We start from the raw sequence: 17,922 nt of genomic DNA, 5'->3' as shown, positions 1-17,922 counted from the left end.
CCTTTCGTGCATCAGGGGCGCAGGGAAAACGTGGAGCGAAGAGACGAGTCCTGTCTCTAAGGTTTGTGCGGTTAAAGCCACCAGCCGATTCTCATACTTGTCTCGGATCTCTACCTGTGACTTGCTCCTCCGCCAAATGCTCTAAAAAGAAGTTGCGTTGGCTTGGTTTCTTTTGCAATTACAGCTGAGCAGAGAACGCACTGCAAATTTTGTCGAGCGTTGTTTTTAATAAAACGAGCACAAAGATCTCAGGTCTGAGGGATCTGCGCAAATGATTTTGTGCCGAGCAGTGCTAATATAAATTATTGAGCCTCCCAGTTTCTCATGGTTTGCTTGGGGTTTTTTTCCTATCATTAGGCGGCACATGCATGCTTTTTTACTCAAATGCCACGTTCTTTTTTTCCTGTAGCACCAAGCAGTAAATGAATGGGTTGCTGGGGAAGTGAAGGGTGTGACAGCAATAAAAGAGCATTTGGAGGAAAATCGGATTGCTGTCGATACGCTAGTCTATCACTCATTTCAGGAAATATGAAACCCTCTTGCCGTTGGGTAACAGCAGGCTAAGGTGTTACTTTCCAAGCACATGTATTCTACAGAGCTGTACAGATTTCAAGAAAGTAAAGAAAAAAGCGTGTTTCAGAAGAGATGGCAACATCCTATGTCTGTTTTGGGGGGCAGAAAAAAGGGGACAGAAAGGAGCAACTAAAAAGGTAGAGGATGGGCTTAGTTTGGGGCATGTGACATTTAACCTGCTGCTGTACAGGTGGTGATTGAATTTGTATGGGTAAAGGGGATGTCCTTAAAAGCAATAAATAGATTAAAATTAAAACATTGAAGGTAAATCCCTAGAGGATACTAACTGAAAAAAGCAGAACGGAGGAGGGCTTACCCACTACTCACTAAATGGAGAAGAGAAACTGTGGAAGGAAACCGAGAAACTTCTACTTTTTTAAATATAAAAGGGTCAAAGGCAGAGTGATACGGAGAATGATGAAGATGATGTAATGGCCCTACGATTTACTAGGAAGAGATCATTAAGTACTTAGAAATGCATGGATGCTTTTACCTCTGGGGACTTCAACTTCATTGGCAGAGGAGAAATACCAGTGTAATCTTGGGCAGAACTGAGCAAAAAGTCCCTATTAATAGCCATAGTGAGTATAAAAACCCCAGATGTTCCCTTTTCAGAGCCCTTTCAAGAATAAGACGTAAGTTAATGGTTTTGTAGCTGATTAGTGATTTAGCAGTGCCAAGGTAGCTCAGAGAATCTGAAGCATCTCTGGCAGGAAAAACTTTTTCTATGCATTTGTGATCCTTGGCATGATAGAAGCTCTTGATGGACAGCAAAGGCATGGGGTTTTTCTTCCCTCTTTAAAATAGCAGAGGCAGTGCAAGCTCTGACATTTGTTCAGGAGCTGCACAACCTTTCTTCCTGCAGTTTCCTTCACGTGACTTCTAAACAGCGTGTTGTATTTTGTGAGCTAACTCTTTCACAACGTATCCACTTCTGTGCCAGAATTCAGTAAGCCCTCTAGGTCATAATCTCAGCGTATTTAAATTCTACTGGATTTGACCTTGAGTTAGTGTAAGCTTATTCAGCCTCTGCACTGCTAACAATAAGTAACTTGCCTGCTGGTAATTCTTAGAAGATCCATTTTCTTAAAAGGTGCATCAGAAATAGTGACTATAGACAGGGCAGAAAGAAGGTTATAACATTAAGGCTTTCTTTTCTGAAGCGAGACTGAAACCTTGAACAGTAAAAACGAGCAAAATCCACTTGCTTTCTAGTTACTTAATTTTGACTGCTTTTGGTTCTTAAGAATCCATGCAGCCCTTTATTGGGCCAAAATGCAGTGTGGTGGGTTTAAATACTTGCATCATCTTGCAAACTAACTGGAAGATTGAGAGTGCATTTAAAGTATACTGTGTCTTAATGCCTTTCCGTAAAGCACGTGATTGGTGTCTGTGTGCAAGCAAGGTGCTAGCTTCGACAATAATCTGCATTTCCTAGCCACCGTGCCAGGCGGTGCTCTTTCAGAAAGGTTGGCATGCTCGTGGCTGAAGTGGCACATAGTCAACGTAACCCGACGTGTATTAAAGACAGTCCTCCCTGGAAGAAGCTGGGACAGCTGGGGTGGGATGCTCAGCAGTGCCGGGGTGTAGCAGATACCCGATCTCAGAATCGCAGGAGACTTCAGCTTCAAAACCTGACAATTTAATATTTTTTTTCAGGGGTCATACGTTTTTTCTTAGCATATTGTCTGAAACCGTAGTCATTCTCAAATCCTAGTATAGCAGCTCTGTGCAGCAATAAAAACTCACTTCTTTTTCTCTCATTTTAGGATTCAGGGTTAAGATTCCACTATGTGGCTGCCGGAGAAAGGGGTAAACCACTCATGCTGCTGCTTCATGGCTTTCCAGAATTCTGGTAAAACTCCCTACATGCTTTTCTTGTATAAAAGAGGCTGCTTAAGATACCTGGGAGTGATCATCTCAGCTTAAGTATCCCCAGCGTGATCCATTTTATGGATCTATGAATACTAACGGCATGAAGTTTTAGCAGGGAACAAACCATCGAAACATTTTTTAACTGCAGCATCCACAAAAAATTCCTGCAGGCTGACGCAAACCAACCATCTTTTTTGCATTGTCAATCCATTTTTCCCTAAGCATGTACACTTTTCTTCAAACTTTGGGAAGGAACTGCTCGTTTTTAATGAATTTCCTGTTTGGATAACATTTGTACTAATATGGCTAGCCTTATGAATTATAGCAGAGGGTGTTAAAATGAGGATTCATTATACGTTAAGTGCAATATGGATTGCTGCATTTATTAAAAATACTATAATTTTTAACAGGGGGAGGGGAAGACAAGCTATGAGTTCTATAGGCTATTGCGCAGCCTAATTTCAAAACGCTACTCAGGGAAAAAGGTTCTATTATTAGTTCATCATAAGATGAACGATGAATCAAACCCAATCCTAAATGTTTGTTTAGAACAATGAAAAGCAGTCATGTGTCTAATGATTTAACCAAATTGCTCGGGCTGTCATTGCCAGTTTTAACTAGTGAAGCATGGCTTACAGAACTTGCACCGAAAAAACAATAAGGGAGTAGTGGAAGTGGTGATGCCAGTAATTCAGCAAGTTAAACGATCCTTTTCCTTTCTAAACTCAGATATGGAGCTAGGCTCCACTGTTGGAACTGTGATCTTTCAAGCTGGACTCAGGTCTTACCATGATAAACTGACCCAGGTAAAACAGAGGTCAGTTCTCTTCCCTTAGCAATTTCCTATCGATACTAACGGCCTTGAGGATGGTGCTGGAAAGTCATTTATTTTAAGATAAATTTTCAAAGAAGTAGATTGTCCTAATAATAAATTGCTATCTAAAAGGATTAAAACTGTAAACTTTGATTAAACAGACATTTAGATAGGGGGGGGTTGCATATTCTATGCAAACGTGCATACCTTGCATAATGCATATTCTAACACAATAAGACAGCTGAGACTACAGCTGATTTCCCCTACAGTGGGAATAGTAACGGAAAATTTAGCATTTTATATACATATTCTACTGAGATCTGGTATATTATTTTCAAAAAGCAGAAAGCCATTCTCACAGCTTAGAATGGCAAGTCATGCATTAAGTGACAGTTAATACAATGTATTATCTGACCATTCAAAAGGAATGAATGAGAAACTGTTATATAGGTCACTGGGACCACCAGTAGCATACTTTATGTTTTCTTTTTAAAAAGAAGACTACATGCTAATAGTCTATAAAATAGCCATGCTACCGATACTGATGTTGGTTTGTCAATTCAATCAGTGAAGATTTTTTTATGCAAGAACAGAGATCGTTCTGAGAGCACAAGATAAAATAATCACAATTTAAGAGATATTTAAAGCAGGAACAAATCTGTATCATTTGGCTAGCAAAAAAAAACCCCAAACCCCAAAGGGGTATGATTCACAGTGACAATTCACAATTGTAACAAATTGCCTTCAAATGTCTCAAGGTTGTAAGTAGGACAAATATAGCCAGACAATACTGACCTTAGTGAGTGACTGAGACTGTCTGAAGATGAAAGATCACTTAAGACTATAATGCACCAGAGCCATTAAGTGCTTTAGATGCATAAGAACTTGAAAATTAATACCAATGTTGTGGAAAGACAATAATGAAATATTTGAAATTGGGCATAATGTGTTGCAACAGCTGGGTACCTATAAGACTTGTGTGTGAGCTGCTAAATTTTGTACAAGCTGCCTTTCAGAAATAATGTGACCAGAAAGTCACAAAACAGTTTCCATTATTCAACCTTATGAAAATGAAAGCATTCACCAACATTTCCAAATTCTGCTTGCAAAGCAGTTGTCCAATAGTTACATTTCATATGTGGTAAAAGGATTTCTTTGAAAATAAAACCTACCCATTTGGTAGGTCAGACATTTGGTGATTGATGGACTGTCGTGAAAACAGAACATGAGAATGGCAAGTAGACATTTTCTGAAAACAAAAATAAATTTATTTATTTATTTATGGGCCTCGTTGTTTCTTCTTACCGAAGTATATAGGATAGCTACAACAGTTACCATGGCAAATTCAGCTTCCAAGTCATTGTATAATGCCTTTAAAAATTTCCTTCCTGGAGATCTCAGCTAAGTCTTGTATTTTGCATTTTATGGCACTGAAATGAAAAGGTTCTGACTGTTCTGTTTGTATGAATACAAATTTCTATAATTAATGAGTGTTACTGTAATATTACTTATGTTCAAAATCCTTAATAGGCCAGAGGCAAAGCTAAAGTGGAAGAGCCAATGGTCTGATATAGACACTGTTTGAATTAAGGTAGAATTTTGCGCATCATTCTTACGATCGCTGATGATCCAAATGTTATATATCATTTATCTGAGACTGTTGAAACGAGAGCAGAAATAAAAGCTAGCTCCTAGCACAGAGGGATGCAGCCATTATTATATATGCCTAGAAGGATCATGTCTTTCATGTATCTTTCTATTACAGTATAAGATAAGGCCATGTCTGTCTTGGTACTGGCTATTCTGAAATTTATTTGGTTTCAATAACAGTTGAAGGGCAGGTAGTTCTTGCAGGATGAGACCCACCATTTTCTTGTTATTTTTGCTTCGTAACACACATCTAGTCACTACGTACTATTGCAGAATGAGGAATAGCCCAGGCCTTTGCCCGAGTTCTTAATTTTGCGTGTCTCTTAATGCATGTAATGTTATCGCTCTTTTCCAGAAAAACACAAGCAATGAAATACTTCGTGTAGTACTAACACATTGAGAGATTGTTCCGGAGCAATTCTGGTAGTATAGAGACACAGATGAAAGTGTACATAATATAAAACATATAAACTTCACCAAGTTCATTTGTTATTCATTGTATTTCTTTCTTTGGTTTCTTTAACATATGAATTATCTGACATTCCTTTTCTGAAAAAAAAAAAACCCCAAACTCCATGCCTTGAGGCACGTTTCCCTACTCCATCAAAATGTGCGTGTGAGCAAGACAGGGAGAAGAGAAAGCTTTTCAGACCTTACTTTTTTGATGATACTACGGCTCCAAGGATAAAACAGAAGAGTCCTCTGTGTGCTCTGGTTTATGCCTGCTTCCTCTGCAGCAAAGGGACCATGCCAGACTCCAGGAACTGTTGAAACACCCAGGCTCTGGCCATGCCCCCTTTCTGGCAGCTGCAGTTCCTTGCTGGGGAATTCAAGAAGGGAGCACAAAACTACTATAGCCACAAAGGACCGTCAGCGTACCACAGAAAGCAAAAAAGAATCTCGTTGCAAACAGAGCCATGCTAATTTACCCTCAACTATCTGGGAGCAAAAGCATTGAGTGCATTGTGGTATCATACTGCTTGACCTTATAACTCCAACTTTTTTTTCCCCTTTGTTAGGTATTCTTGGCGCCATCAATTGCGGGAATTTAAAAGCGAATATCGAGTGGTGGCCCTGGATTTGAGAGGTTATGGAGAAACAGATGCTCCTTCTCACAAAGAAAATTACAAGTTAGATTGCCTGATAACAGATATAAAGGATATTTTGGAATCTCTCGGTGCGTTAGTAGAAGACAAACTACTTGGCTCATAGATGACTTGATTTTCTGGGAAAAAAACCATAAAGATCTAGCACTGATTGTTTTTAAAACTGCATTCTCTTTAATATATACACATTACAGATATGTATAGATATAAATCTAAGGATACTCATATTTTATGGACCATTATCAATGAAAAAGGTTTGTTTTCTAATTATGATGTGTATGTCAGTATAAACAATATGTAAAGATGATTTTCCATCGTGAGTTTAAAAAAAAATCTTCCCTATGTGCTGTGAAATCCAGCAGTACAAACCTATGGTCTTTTTCCCTAAGAAGGTCTTTGCTCACTCCTGACCCTTGCACTTAGTGGATAATGTTCTGAATTAGAGTCTAATAGCACTTGCAGACCAAGGAATTTAAATCAGGTGACATTTTTCTTGCACAAACAAGATAGAATAAATATTGTGGGCTTTATAAAGATGATGACAGTACACCTGCTGTATTAAAAAAAAAAAAAAATCTCAAAATACTACTCCTGCACAGTAGTCAGTTCTCAAGAGCTGAATCACTCTGTCTTATACAACAGTGAGAAGAACAGAAGGGAGAGCAAGGGACACATTGCTCCCTGTGGCAAAAACACGGTGTAACGGTCTAGGGCTGAAGCGAGTCTGCAAAATTTGCCCTTCCAGTTCAGCGTGAAACGTAGCTGTTCTGGCAATAAATTGTAACACCTAGTGAAGGGTATTTCCCTTCCATACCAATAGCGAGACAAGGGATTAGACTGTTATTCTCTGAGTCATTTTAATTCCCTGGATACTCTATGGATAGTGAAAGAACTTAACTGCATTTCACATGAAGAAATAGTAAAGCAGTGATTCCAGTTCTAAGGTTTGAATTTAGGATTTGCTTTGCTTGTGATGTTTGAATATTGTCAAAAGGTTGGGCAGGCAGTCCCCACACTGTGTTTACATTTTCCAACCTTTGCTGGTTGGGTTCATCTCCATGGTAATGCCATGGTTATGCTTGAGAAGTGCTCTCATAATTCAATTTCATAGGGATTTAAAAATTTTTGGAAGAAGTATTTCTGAGGCTTGTTACCTTTGTTTGTTCTAACCCTAAGTTAAATTCTTTTGGAGAACTTGATTATATATAATAATATATAGATTACATATAAAGATTTATATTCAAGAGGGGTTATAAGGTGCTTTGACAGCTATGTTCAAATTTATGTCAGAATTCTAAACAGTTTGGCTTTTATACGTTTCATTGGTAGTGTGTGTGCTCAGCATTACAATCCTCAATGAGGAGGGTGATGGTATCTGACACTATCGTATGTATTCCAGCAGTGGTTGAAGGAGGAATGGTTAGGCTTTCAAAAACGCAGTCATGGTTTTTCACCCCCCTTTTATTACTGTTAAATTACCATTTTTATCGATGGAAGAATACATACGTGAATGCCAAGAACTTTAAAAATCGCCATCAAAACAGCATATGGAGAAAAGCTACAGGCCTACTAAGTACATAAATGTGTGTATTTATGTGTGTGTATATACATGCTAAATATATATGGCCATTAAGTATAACGCCCACTTTTTGCATAAAGATGATGTTCAGTACTGAGATAAGCTCCCATATTCAGAGAAATTCATAAGGATTAGTTTTGTTCAGGGGGGGCTCAGGAGATTGCTTGGTCTTTCTGTCTGCGGTTTCAAACTCCAAACTCCGTAAACATGACAAATGTACGTGCATTGTAATGACTGCAAGTTGAATTGTATATCTGACCCTACACTGGCTGAGATGTGAACAGGGTGGCCATTTGGGTACCGAGTGACTTTAGTTTGACATTGAGGTAGTATAGTTAAAGTGTAATTGAAGTCCAATTAAATAATTTTAATTATTTGTTAATTTTTTAACTATAATAGTGCATTATTTTTTCTGGCCATTAGTAATGGAAGTAGTGCAGTATTAAGTAGCTACATTAATAAATGTGCTGGACCACCTATTTTGCCCAGTAATGATTTTATTGTATGTGATAATTTGTACAGATACAAATTCCACTGAAATAAAAGCACAATTTTGTGTTTATGTGGTAGGATACAACAAATGCGTGTTGGTTGGCCATGACTGGGGAGGAATGATCGCTTGGTTAGTGGCTATATGTTACCCTGAAATGGTGACTAAGCTGATTGTCGTTAATTTCCCTCATCCTTCTGTGTTTACAGGTGAGTTTTATAGTGGTCTTTATTAATCCAGAGTATCTGCATTTTCATTAAGATTGTGTTTGCTTTGAGGTTGCTAAAGAAGAACCAACTACTTGCCCCTTTAGATGTTCAGTAGAGAAGTTGCCAGTACTCGGTGCCTCTCGCAATCTGGACTGTTGTTTTATGAAGCAGTAAGGTATCAAGTATTTGACTTTTCGAAATAATTTATTGTAGGCAGTGGGAGTGCTTGCAACCAAACTTACTGATGTTTTTCTTAATCCTTGAAGGTCTACAAACATAATTTTCATATACATGAATCTGTTTTATACCACTTTGGCAGGATAAAATTCCCTGAACAGGGGTGTATATTGCATTAGACTTAGGTTAAGGCCTCACTGCATTATTAAATCTGCATAAAACAACCTTTGTATAAACGTGAATCAGACATTAGAATTTAATCCTGATTTAGGTGACAAGCGACAATTTGTGATTGTGTCTTGTACAATATTAATTGGAACGACAGCCTTTCCAGGCTACTTACTAGAGGCTCAGGAACGTACTAGTAGTGAGCTGAAAAAAGGATTGAGGTGCGCTAGCAAAGTTTGTTGTGTGACAGGCTTGGAGCTTGTCTGCTACCCAGAATTATAAAACATTTCATAGGGGTTAGATCAACATTCAGTAATTAAAATGAAAGTAGTATTTCACTAATTTCCATTTCTTCAATTGCTGATCTTACCCTATTTCCATTAAAAAAGTCACCCCATTTCCCCAGAAATAGTTAAGAATATTCAGTGCAACTTTAATTTTCATTTCAGTTGAATGTAAGTCTGACCTTACACCACCATGGAATCAGAACCATTCACACATGTTGTTCTCACGGTGTTCTTGGGCACCTTTCTAAGATACTAAAGAACATTTTGCCAGGTAGTTAAGCCTCACTTACCCAAGGAAAGGTCTGTTCACCACCACCTGAGCAAGCAGGAGCTTTTTGCAGTATTTTCTCTGAGAGCAGGAGCCAGGCTGTATAGAAGACAAATACATTTTATTGTAGTATTTCTTGGTGTTTGTTTGCATATTTGTTAAAGTACAAAATCTGTCTGTAGCTTGATAAAGTCTCCCTGGATCAACTTTGTTCTACTGTGGATTAAATGAAAATACAGAGTTTATAAATTGTGCAGAAAAGTAAAGTGAGCAGTGTTGATGATGGTCCATCAAGGAAAAATATAATGGCTGATGCAATTTAAGAACGTATAAGATATGAAAGCTTAGAAGATAGGTGACGCTTCAGTTTACTTTGTTTTAAACTCCATTTTTATTCACTGTCAGAATTAATATTTCAGAGATTATCTCCTGTGTTGGGAGTGCAATTTTGCCTTCCTAAATTTGCATCTGTAAAGGATAGTTCTAGACTTCCTAGTACCTGCACACATCCTGTGGTTGCTTCGAGGAAGTTAGATATTTGCATGTCAGTGTTGGCTCTTGCAACTCATTGGAGACACAAAATTACTATTTTAAAAAAAAAAAAGATTTAATGCAAATTTGGCTATATCATTTTCTTTTGTTATATATGCTCCAATGTTTTTAAAAAGTGACGCTATGTAATCTTGACTACGGTTCTTGAAATTGCCAAGAAGACAACTGTTAGAAAAATTTTGTACTTTCGTGAACAGGATTGATGCTGTCTTTAGAATGTGAGCGGATTATCATCTGCAGATTTCTGTGCATCACATCTTTGATGAGAGAAATACTTAAAGACTTGTATTTATGCCTCTTATTCCACAGCTGAAAAAAAAATGCTTTGGACTAGCTACACAAATAGATCTCAATCATGTGATTAAACTCTCCAGTGTCACTGCCCTCACCTAATCCTTGGCAGGCTTCTGGTTTGCTGACTGTTTCTATTAACACATATAAAAGAAGTATGTTTTAATGGCCACATCATATACTTACTCCTGAAACAATAATCATCTTTTGTCACATAGCATGCTCTAACGTAGTATTTTTAAAACATTCCTTTAAGTTTAAAAAATAGTAATATTAACAGTAATTTTGTTTGTCATCAGTTTTCATTTTTAATTCATGGGCATTTTTGTTTCAGAATACATTCTACGACATCCATCACAATTGATTAAATCTGGTTACTACTTCTTTTTCCAAATGCCATGGTTTCCTGAATTCATGTTTACAGTAAATGATTTCAAGGTGAGCAAAATGAGTGCTCTTGTTTATATATTTAACTGTGAGTGATGGAAGAATTGCCACCTACGTTGATCCCTTCTGATGTAGTTATAATTACTGGAAAAAATACGGAGCTTTCTGATTATTCTTCGTAAGCTTTATATATTTTATAAAGTAGGGTATAAGTACAGACAGTCTCTGAGATTAACTCTTGCTTTTGCATTTCTGGGCGGCGTTCAGGTACATACTTTTGACCTCCAGCACTACAGCGCATTACTCCACCTAGACAGTCAGCTGGTTTTACTTGTGCCCGTGCCAGCGGGACACGTTTGGTGCCTGGGGAACTCCTGCTGACTTATCTGAAGCTCCTGCGTGCAGTGGGACATCCTCTTATCTCTCAGAGCCTGCTACAGGGCAGGCAGCCTGGGAGTCTGGGCATCGGATTCAGCCAGGTGATTAATTCTGCCTGAGGAACCAACAAAGCCAACACCTTGTATAACCTTAAAAAATAAGTACGAGCATATAGGAAGGGAAAAAGCAGCTGCAGGCATGCACCCTCCTACACGCACGCAGCCCAGCGCAGAGCTCCCAGTGCTGCACGCCCACGGGGCACAGCAAGCTGGGGAGGTCCTGCATCGTTCTCCCTCCCACCCTGTCAGCTGCTGGGGTCCATCCCAAAGAGAAGTATGTGCCTGCGGCGCTTGCCTTTGCCCATCACAGGTGGCAGGTCAGGGTGCAGAACTGAGTAACTTGGTAATACTGGTATTTGCCTGTACTTGATTACTCTGAAGTTGTATCAGAAACAAGCTTACCGTGCGCTTTACACATAGCTCTCTAAAAAGGCATTTAAACCGTTCATTTTACTCTAAACAATGTATAAACAGATTTTAGAAAGATGTGTCCTGTTGGAGCAGAGAAATCGCATTTTCTAGCTATCTTATGTGGTGGCTTTTTATTCTTCCTTTTTTAGGTTCTGAAAAGTTTATTTACCAGCCAGGCCACGGGAATTGGAAGGAAAGGCTGCAGATTAACAGCAGAGGATATCGAAGCTTATCTCTATGTCTTTTCACAACCTGGAGCATTAAGCGGACCCATTAATCATTACAGAAATATTTTCAGGTGAGTGTAACAGTCTGAAACAAGGTAAAATATTCTAGGGACCCCTGGAGGCCAAAAATGTTATTGCCGCTAAAGTAGAAGGAAAAAACGCAAATCTGTTTCTAAAGTCTCAACAGGTAACAGATGCATTCGGTGTCAAGCAGTGTGATGCAGGGTGAATTGTGTGAGAAAGCCACACAAAACGGTGACACAACCAGAGTGCAGATAAGGAAAATCTTTCTTTCAAAATCTAATAAAGCAAAGACCCTTCCTCATTCACAGAACCCACGGCAATCACAAAAATCCATCTCCAAATAATACTTACAAAATTAACATCAATTAATTGTTTGCATTACAGTTCATATTATCTAATAATAAGCTCTATGAAGAGCTTACTATCTAGTAGTTTTATCTAATAATATGGCATCCAAGTAAGTTACCCTCACTTGTAAGCTTACGAAACCATGTCTGACTTTAATTTTATTGTGTTTGGGCTGTTTTGGTTTTTTTTAAGAAGTGGGGTAGGGTTTTTTTGCAACTAAGCCCAAAACTAACCCTAACTTGTTTTTTTTTTTTTTGTTCCTGCACTGGTCTCATCAGACTCACTGGCAGCAGTAAGCACGTCTAGCAGGGAGCATGCATAGACTAAAACTGAGAGATAGTATCATCACAGGAAATATTTTTGCAAGCTTAATATTTATTTTGTTTTCTCCAGCAGTTTTCTAGTGGTTTTAACTTTCCTGGAAGGAGTTGGCTTGGCCTTAGAGACTGATGCCCCCCTTTTATCTACCAAAAACTTAACAGGGCCAGAAGGTCTTGAACTCTGCATATGCTCTACACGACTTGTAGCCCTAACTTGAAGGACTATACCAAGAAGAGTGGGATTGAACTCTTTTTTTTCCCTTACCGCCTCCAGTCTTCAACAGTGCTAAATCTCCTGCATGTTTCTCTGACACAAGACCCGCTTCCCAATATTCTTACAATTCTTTTCCTTCCCTAAACTCAGACAGTCGATTTTTTTAAGTGGCCTAACTTTTCATTTTCCCTGGTCCAAATTTAGTGCCACCTTTACTGCTCTTTCTGTGCCTTCCATGCTGTCGCTGTCAGGAGAGCAGTCAGCAGGGACATACTGGGAAGAAAACGGGGATCTGAGCTAGGTGCTGTCTTGTACAGGCTAAGAGACAAAACTGGAACGAGAAAGTAGAGAGATGGTATATTTTCTTCTAAACAAGATAACACCAAGCACAGACGCCAACAGGGAATAAATGAGATGGCTGTGCTGGTAACAGTATACTTAATTTAAAGCTGTGCAGAGAGTGGTGATGACATCAGCTGGGATGTCCAAGGGCAATGGGGAGCGGTGCAGCTGCATGGCGGCTCCCTGGCCCTGCGACTGCACTGCAGGAGCCCCCAGGGTAGGGCTAATGAGGAGCTGGAGAGGCATGGGCGCCCTGAGCCTTGTTCGTTACGTTTGCCGCAGCACCTCGCATCAGTGAGTGTGCACATTAACCAGATGCTTCTCTGACAATAACAGTGAAATATCTGTGATAGCTGAATTGCTATGGGATTCAGATGAGATGAATGTAAGAGTTGCATATGTTTAAACTATTGTTTCAGGCCTTTTCAGGCTCAAAAAAAAGCCTACTATCAGTTACTAATCAGAAAGTATCTTCACAATTCTTAATTCCTCTGTGTGTGTGTGTGTGTGTGTGTTTGCGCATTGTTTGCTTTATTTTTCCAGTGAAAGTATACCTGTACTGAACTCAGAGAATATTATGATAGGTGCTATCAGCCACAGTGCAGCAGGCTTTGGACTGGAAGGAAAAGATTGGTCTTCAGCTCATTCAGTTCTTGCCGCCAATTCTGAGGGTCGCACCTTATGGGATGGGAATCATTAAATATTAAAACTGGATTGAAATTTTCACTTCCTCTCATGTAAGCCATTAAGCAGCACTTAGATGCTAATGACTTGTATTCACCATAACTCCCAGTGGGCTGGCACTGGTGACCTACGTGTTAAAGGTTTCCAACTCATTACTATCCACCTGGAGTTTCATTCTTCAGAGCTTAATTTTTCTGGAAAGTTATTTCCAAAGAGATGATTGAAATCACCTACTTCCATCCATCACCAACACATCCCTGTATAAATAGCACGGCAGTCATTCCCTTCACTATACTTTAGATACAAAGACTTTTGGAATAAAAATCGTAAAGCTTTTTGTATCATGCCTGGTTAAGAGAGATAGGTAAGCAGTTGAAGCTTGACTTCCTTCTGATACGCCATTTTTGAGAAAATGGGACCACTTCTCTCATAGCAGTTAAGTACTTCAGTATTTGTTTACAGAAAAACAGTGCTGTATGAAGGTTTGAGTCTGTTTTTCAAAGACTTAAACTTCACGAGTGGAACTTCCCTTTCTAAATGTGAAATCTGCACGTTAATCCTTGTTAAAGGAGATTTCTAGAAACTTCAGGCATGATATAATGTGCCATATTCCAGACTGAAAAGAAATACAGTGTAGCTCATAGGCAATGAAAGATGGCAGGTTGTTTATCTATGCAGTGTGTGTAAAAAGCCCAGTAGAGTTTTCCTAAGTGAGGCTACAAATCTTGTATGGCACTTAGCCACAAAAGAATAATAGTAAACCCTACAGTAGTGAAAAAATACACATATAAATAGTGAAGAGATCCAGGATACTGCATTTCAAATGTAAAGACATTAGTCTAAATGCACTGAATCAGATCATCAGATTATCAGTTTTTAAAACCGGTACTATGAATAAGCTATGGTTCAGTGGGTTAGGTCAGTTTGTTTGAAAAATGAGATTTTAAATCCACTGCTACAAAAGCCATTTTAAGAATTTTCCTAATTCATCAATCAAAATGAAATTATTATTTAAAGTGACCTTTTATTAATATTTCTTGACATTATTTATAAGTTGAGAGGAGGAATGTCTTCAAAGTCTCCGTTTCTTTGTCTTATCTTAAACTAATGCATGCCGTCTTCTTTGTCTTTCCCTTTTTACAGAGCATAGTCTCTTAACTAGCTCCTAAGTTTCAACCTAGCACTTGAGTTTGTCATAAAGGTTTGTTCAGAAAATCTTCTTTATAGATTACTGGTTTAAAATAATAATGTTTGAGCACTAATATAATAAAGATTTGTATCTGATCAGATGGACTCTGTTTTGAATTGTCACAGCTAGTCTGTTACAATATGTGGCTAAGATGAAGCAATTTGAGCATAAATTAGATAAATTTTTCAGCATCTCTGAAATAGATGAGCTGGAATAAATTCTGGTGGGTTAATGCAGTTTATGTTGAAATAGTCTTTCATTTCTAGCTACCTGTATCTTTCCTAATAGCTACCTTTAATGTGAGGAAATATTTATAAAATATTCCATTTAAAATAATTGTATTAAGAAAAAATAATAAGTTTTTACTGAAAGTTTAAATAGGTCATTGTGGTGGTATAATTTTTATTAACGTTTTACTTTCTAAGCGCTTTTCTTTAAAGTATCAGTAAAATGTCTTATAATGTATTTATCTTCAAACGCTTTCTAGTCTGCCAGAGCTCTGGGTTGTGATGTTGCAGTTTTAAAGAGATTATGACTCCACAGAAGGCAAGTTTTTAAGGAGCAGTTTTCTTTCGCTGCGTACAGATGTAGGTGTGTAAGTCAAGGCCTTCAAAAACTGTAGCTCTTTGTAAAGGGAACTCTGACGCACTTCGAATGTTAGCATGAATTTCATGGACGAGTGAATGTAACTGACTTCAGTTCAGCATTTCAGACATCAATGTTCTATAGAATATCTTTTTCTACAGATATTTTTGTTTTTAGCTGTACTGCATGATGTTTAATTTTGAGTAGGTCTGAAACAATCTAGCTGGTATCTTCCACAGTGTCCAAAAATGGCAGCCTGCCATTTCCCAGACAACCATTTTTGCCAGGGCAGTTTGGCTACTCGGGTAGCTAGATGCCTTGAACGCTGTCGTCTAAATGTGATTCAAAGCGATATATTTCATTAAAACCTGCTTGCAGTAAAAAATGCAGGTTCAGAAATTTGCCATAGCATTCATCAACCAAGGGAAAGCCACTGACCTACAAAATTCTGGCCGTGTTGTTCCACGTTCCCTTTTACAGAGATCATGGGGCTCCCGAGCTGTGCACCATGCCGAAGCATCATTCATGTTGCAAAAATAAGACCTCTGTTGCAATCAGCTGCTGATTACAGACATGTTACGGGAAAAGTACCTTCTAACAATTTTACCATCCTCAGAAACAGTTAAAGGACTTCGAGTCACAGGAGTGTTTTCTTGGTAGTGTAGAAGATATCTTGGAACCTAGACAGCTTGCAATGAGATTCACTGTGTTGATTTCAAAAGCTAAGTTGACTGAAATCTGTTTTGGTGATTTTTGTAAAAAAAGACCTAACTAAGTGTGTTTTATTTTAAAGCTGCCTGCCTCTGCAGCACCATGAAGTCACCATGCCAACCCTGCTGTTATGGGGAGAAAGGGATGCGTTCATGGAAGTTGAGATGGCAGAAATTACACGGATTTATGTTAAAAATCATTTCAGATTAACTATTTTGTCTGAAGCCAGTCATTGGCTCCAGCAGGATCAACCTGACATAGTGAACAAGTTGATATGGACCTTTCTGAAGGAAGAGACAACAAGAAAAAGAGAATGACTGTTTGTACATGTTTTAAGGGGTCTACATAAAAGCTCTTCAGATTTAAAAACTAATTGTTATCAGGGCCATCTTTCCAGCCTGCCTTCTATTTTGAGCTCTGTTAGAGAAAAGTGTTTTCAATGTACTGTACATTTGGACACCAATGTTACTGCTAAAAGAAGAAGTGAGTATGAGAACATATGATACCAACGTTGATTTTACCTGTATACTTGTATTTTGCACATAAAAACACCTGCCTTAAGATATATATGTATTTGTACAGAAAGAAAATCATGGAAAGTTGCTTGATTTTGTTTTCTCCCTTGCTTTACAGTTTTAATGTGTGGTGCCTTTTACAAATTTATAATGAAACAATAGAGCGGTGCCATACTGAAGGAAGTCATGAGTTTTCATTCTAGATTCACCTGAATTTTTTTAATGTATTTTACCATTAAACAGTAACTAACTCTTTTTATTATCTATATTTTAGCATACTGAATGATTGAAAAATTTCTGGGCACATTTCTAGTCTTTAAGTGAATAATGATCTTGTTGTATTGTTGAATGCAGCTGCTTTGTGCGATGTGTTTTTCTTTCTTGACTAAAAAATGGGAAACCTGTACACTCAACATGTCTGAACAAGAAGAATGGAAAATTAAGATATAACATGTATCAAATCCACCTCTGTCTAATAAAATGCAACTTACACTACTCCCTTTATCTGACTTCCTACGGGGAGATTTCTTACTGAAGCTAAGAATTGGGTTTGAATAGCTGAAGTGTCTGTCTACTGTGCAGCCTTCCTCATGCCAGGATTGTTGTAGTTTCTTGGAAACAATGCCTCATTGTTGGCATTATATGTTAGCAACTACTGTTCTTGTCGCCAAGAACTGCTGCCAAGTTCCTGTGTCTATAAGGAGGAAGGGACACAGTGATCATGGAAACAGAGGGTAAATTAACTCGCATGGGATGGCAGGGGAGAAGAAAAGTGGATGCGAACTACAAAGAAAAAAGCAGCACAGAACAAAGGTCCCCAGAAGAGGTGAGTCACCTGCCCACACGATTTCCAAGGGCTCCCTCTCCGCCTGGAGAGCAAGGGCAGTGCCCCGGGAACGGGCAAGGATCAACAAGGACCCACCAGAGGAAGCTTCGGAGCCAGGTGGGCCTGAACCAACTGTCCGCGCCGAGGGCAGAAGACAGCTGGCAATTACTGGGGAGTCCCAACGAGTCCCACGCTGCCGGGTGTGTCGTCTCTTTCGAGCCAGAGACTCCCGCACTGGTACTTGGCACAGCCCCTGCTGACATCTCGCTCGACGCAATCCTCACTAGAAAGCGGACCGAGGGGTGCCGTCAGCCAACTCTCGGCTCATGGCTGGCAACCTGCTTCCTTTCGTGCAGTTCGCAAAATCCGAGGAAGAGTCCCCTCAGTACTGTGATAATGGTATTGATCTCGCCCCTTCCATCCGTGGCTGGTGCCCGCCTTTCGAGGATATTTCCCCCCCCCCAATATTTTCAGCATTTATCGACCGAAATGGTTACATGCTTCTTTTACTTAAACTGAAAGGTTGGAAAGGCTCTTCCTTGTCTCGGAAGGGTGTTGTAAAGCGACTTTTATCGTCTACGCAGCAGTTTAATTTCTCAGCAAGAAAGCCATCGCTGGGGAGTACGGTTTTTCCTGAGGAGCACCGGCTCGCGGGGACCTGCT

The 17,922-nt window shown here is 39.0% G+C and overlaps 1 protein-coding gene across 1 annotated transcript in view; it reads left to right on the top strand.

The window, feature by feature from the left end:
- EPHX4 (epoxide hydrolase 4) overlaps window positions 1–16,927 on the top strand; it is a 20,709-nt gene extending 3,782 nt beyond the window's left edge. The window contains exons 3-8 of the mRNA XM_009333878.1: window positions 2,343–2,428; window positions 5,932–6,089; window positions 8,168–8,296; window positions 10,374–10,477; window positions 11,424–11,572; window positions 16,001–16,927. Of these exons, the coding sequence (XP_009332153.1) occupies window positions 2,343–2,428; window positions 5,932–6,089; window positions 8,168–8,296; window positions 10,374–10,477; window positions 11,424–11,572; window positions 16,001–16,235 (861 nt within the window). The 3' untranslated portion in view covers window positions 16,236–16,927. The remainder of the gene's footprint in view (window positions 1–2,342; window positions 2,429–5,931; window positions 6,090–8,167; window positions 8,297–10,373; window positions 10,478–11,423; window positions 11,573–16,000) is intronic.
- The last annotated feature ends 995 nt before the right edge of the window (window positions 16,928–17,922 follow it).

The sequence above is a fragment of the Pygoscelis adeliae genome, unplaced genomic scaffold (assembly GCF_000699105.1).
Source record: "Pygoscelis adeliae isolate BGI_AS28 unplaced genomic scaffold, ASM69910v1 Scaffold10, whole genome shotgun sequence".
Classification (NCBI taxonomy): domain Eukaryota; kingdom Metazoa; phylum Chordata; class Aves; order Sphenisciformes; family Spheniscidae; genus Pygoscelis; species Pygoscelis adeliae.
This window is presented reverse-complemented; position numbering and strand designations above follow the sequence as displayed.